This window comes from Wasmannia auropunctata, unplaced genomic scaffold (genome assembly GCF_000956235.1).
Source record: "Wasmannia auropunctata unplaced genomic scaffold, wasmannia.A_1.0 LD336106.1, whole genome shotgun sequence".
Taxonomy (NCBI): domain Eukaryota; kingdom Metazoa; phylum Arthropoda; class Insecta; order Hymenoptera; family Formicidae; genus Wasmannia; species Wasmannia auropunctata.
In genome coordinates this window covers 9,877,170-9,878,199 of record NW_012026784.1, presented here as the reverse complement: position 1 = coordinate 9,878,199, position 1,030 = coordinate 9,877,170, and the positions used below count along the sequence as shown (strand labels likewise).

Genomic DNA, 1,030 nt, shown 5'->3' with positions numbered 1-1,030 from the left:
ATGCAATTAGAAGCCAAAGTGGCGGATTGTATTTCCTAGATGCGCCCGGAGGCACAGGCAAAACTTTTCTTATTTCACTTATTTTGGCAAACATACAATCACAAAAAAATATTACACTGGCAATCGCATCATCCGGAATTGCGGCAACTCTTTTAGATGGTGGCCGAACAGCGCATTCAGCACTGAAATTGCCGTTGAATATGCAAATTACTGAGACACCAACATGCAATATCAACAAAAATTCTGGAATGGGTAAAGTACTCCAATCATGTCAACTCATTATATGGGACGAATGTACTATGGCACACAAAAAAGCATTGGAAGCGCTTAATCGTACACTAAAAGATTTGAGAGGAAATGAACAACTCTTCGGTGGTGCACTCATTTTATTATCTGGTGATTTTCGACAAACTTTACCAGTTATACCACGTTCAACACCCGCTGATGAACTTAATGCATGTCTCAAATCATCAGTTTTATGGCAACACGTACAGAAATTGACTTTGAGGACCAATATGCGTGTACAACTACAACATGATGCATCCGCTGAATGTTTTGCAAAACAATTGTTGGATATTGGTGATGGGAAAATGGCAATCGATGATTCCACAAAATGTATCACATTGCCAACAAACTTCTGTAAAATCACAGCAACCACAGAAGAATTGATTTACAAAGTTTTTCCAAATATCGCACAGAATTACAAAAATCATCAGTGGCTCAGTGAACGTGCTATATTAGCAGCCAAAAACAACGATGTCAATGCCATCAATTTCAGTATTGAAAACGAAATACCAGGCGAAGCAACAACATATAAGTCAATCGATACTGTAATGAATCAAGAAGAAAGTGTCAATTATCCAACTGAATTCTTAAATTCATTGGATTTGCCAGGCATGCCGCCGCACATTTTAACATTGAAAATTGGCGTGCCTATCATTCTTCTCCGAAACATCAATCCGCCACGACTTTGCAACGGTACCAGGCTTTCGGTGAAAAAGATGATGAACAATATCATCGAAGCTACAAT

The 1,030-nt window shown here is 38.6% G+C and overlaps 1 protein-coding gene across 1 annotated transcript in view; it reads left to right on the top strand.

Moving 5' to 3' along the window:
• Positions 1-200: 200 nt before the first annotated feature.
• LOC105457047 overlaps positions 201-1,030 on the top strand; it is a 1,296-nt gene continuing 466 nt past the window's right edge. The window contains exon 1 of the mRNA XM_011701474.1: positions 201-992. Within this exon, the coding sequence (XP_011699776.1) occupies positions 201-992 (792 nt within the window). The remainder of the gene's footprint in view (positions 993-1,030) is intronic.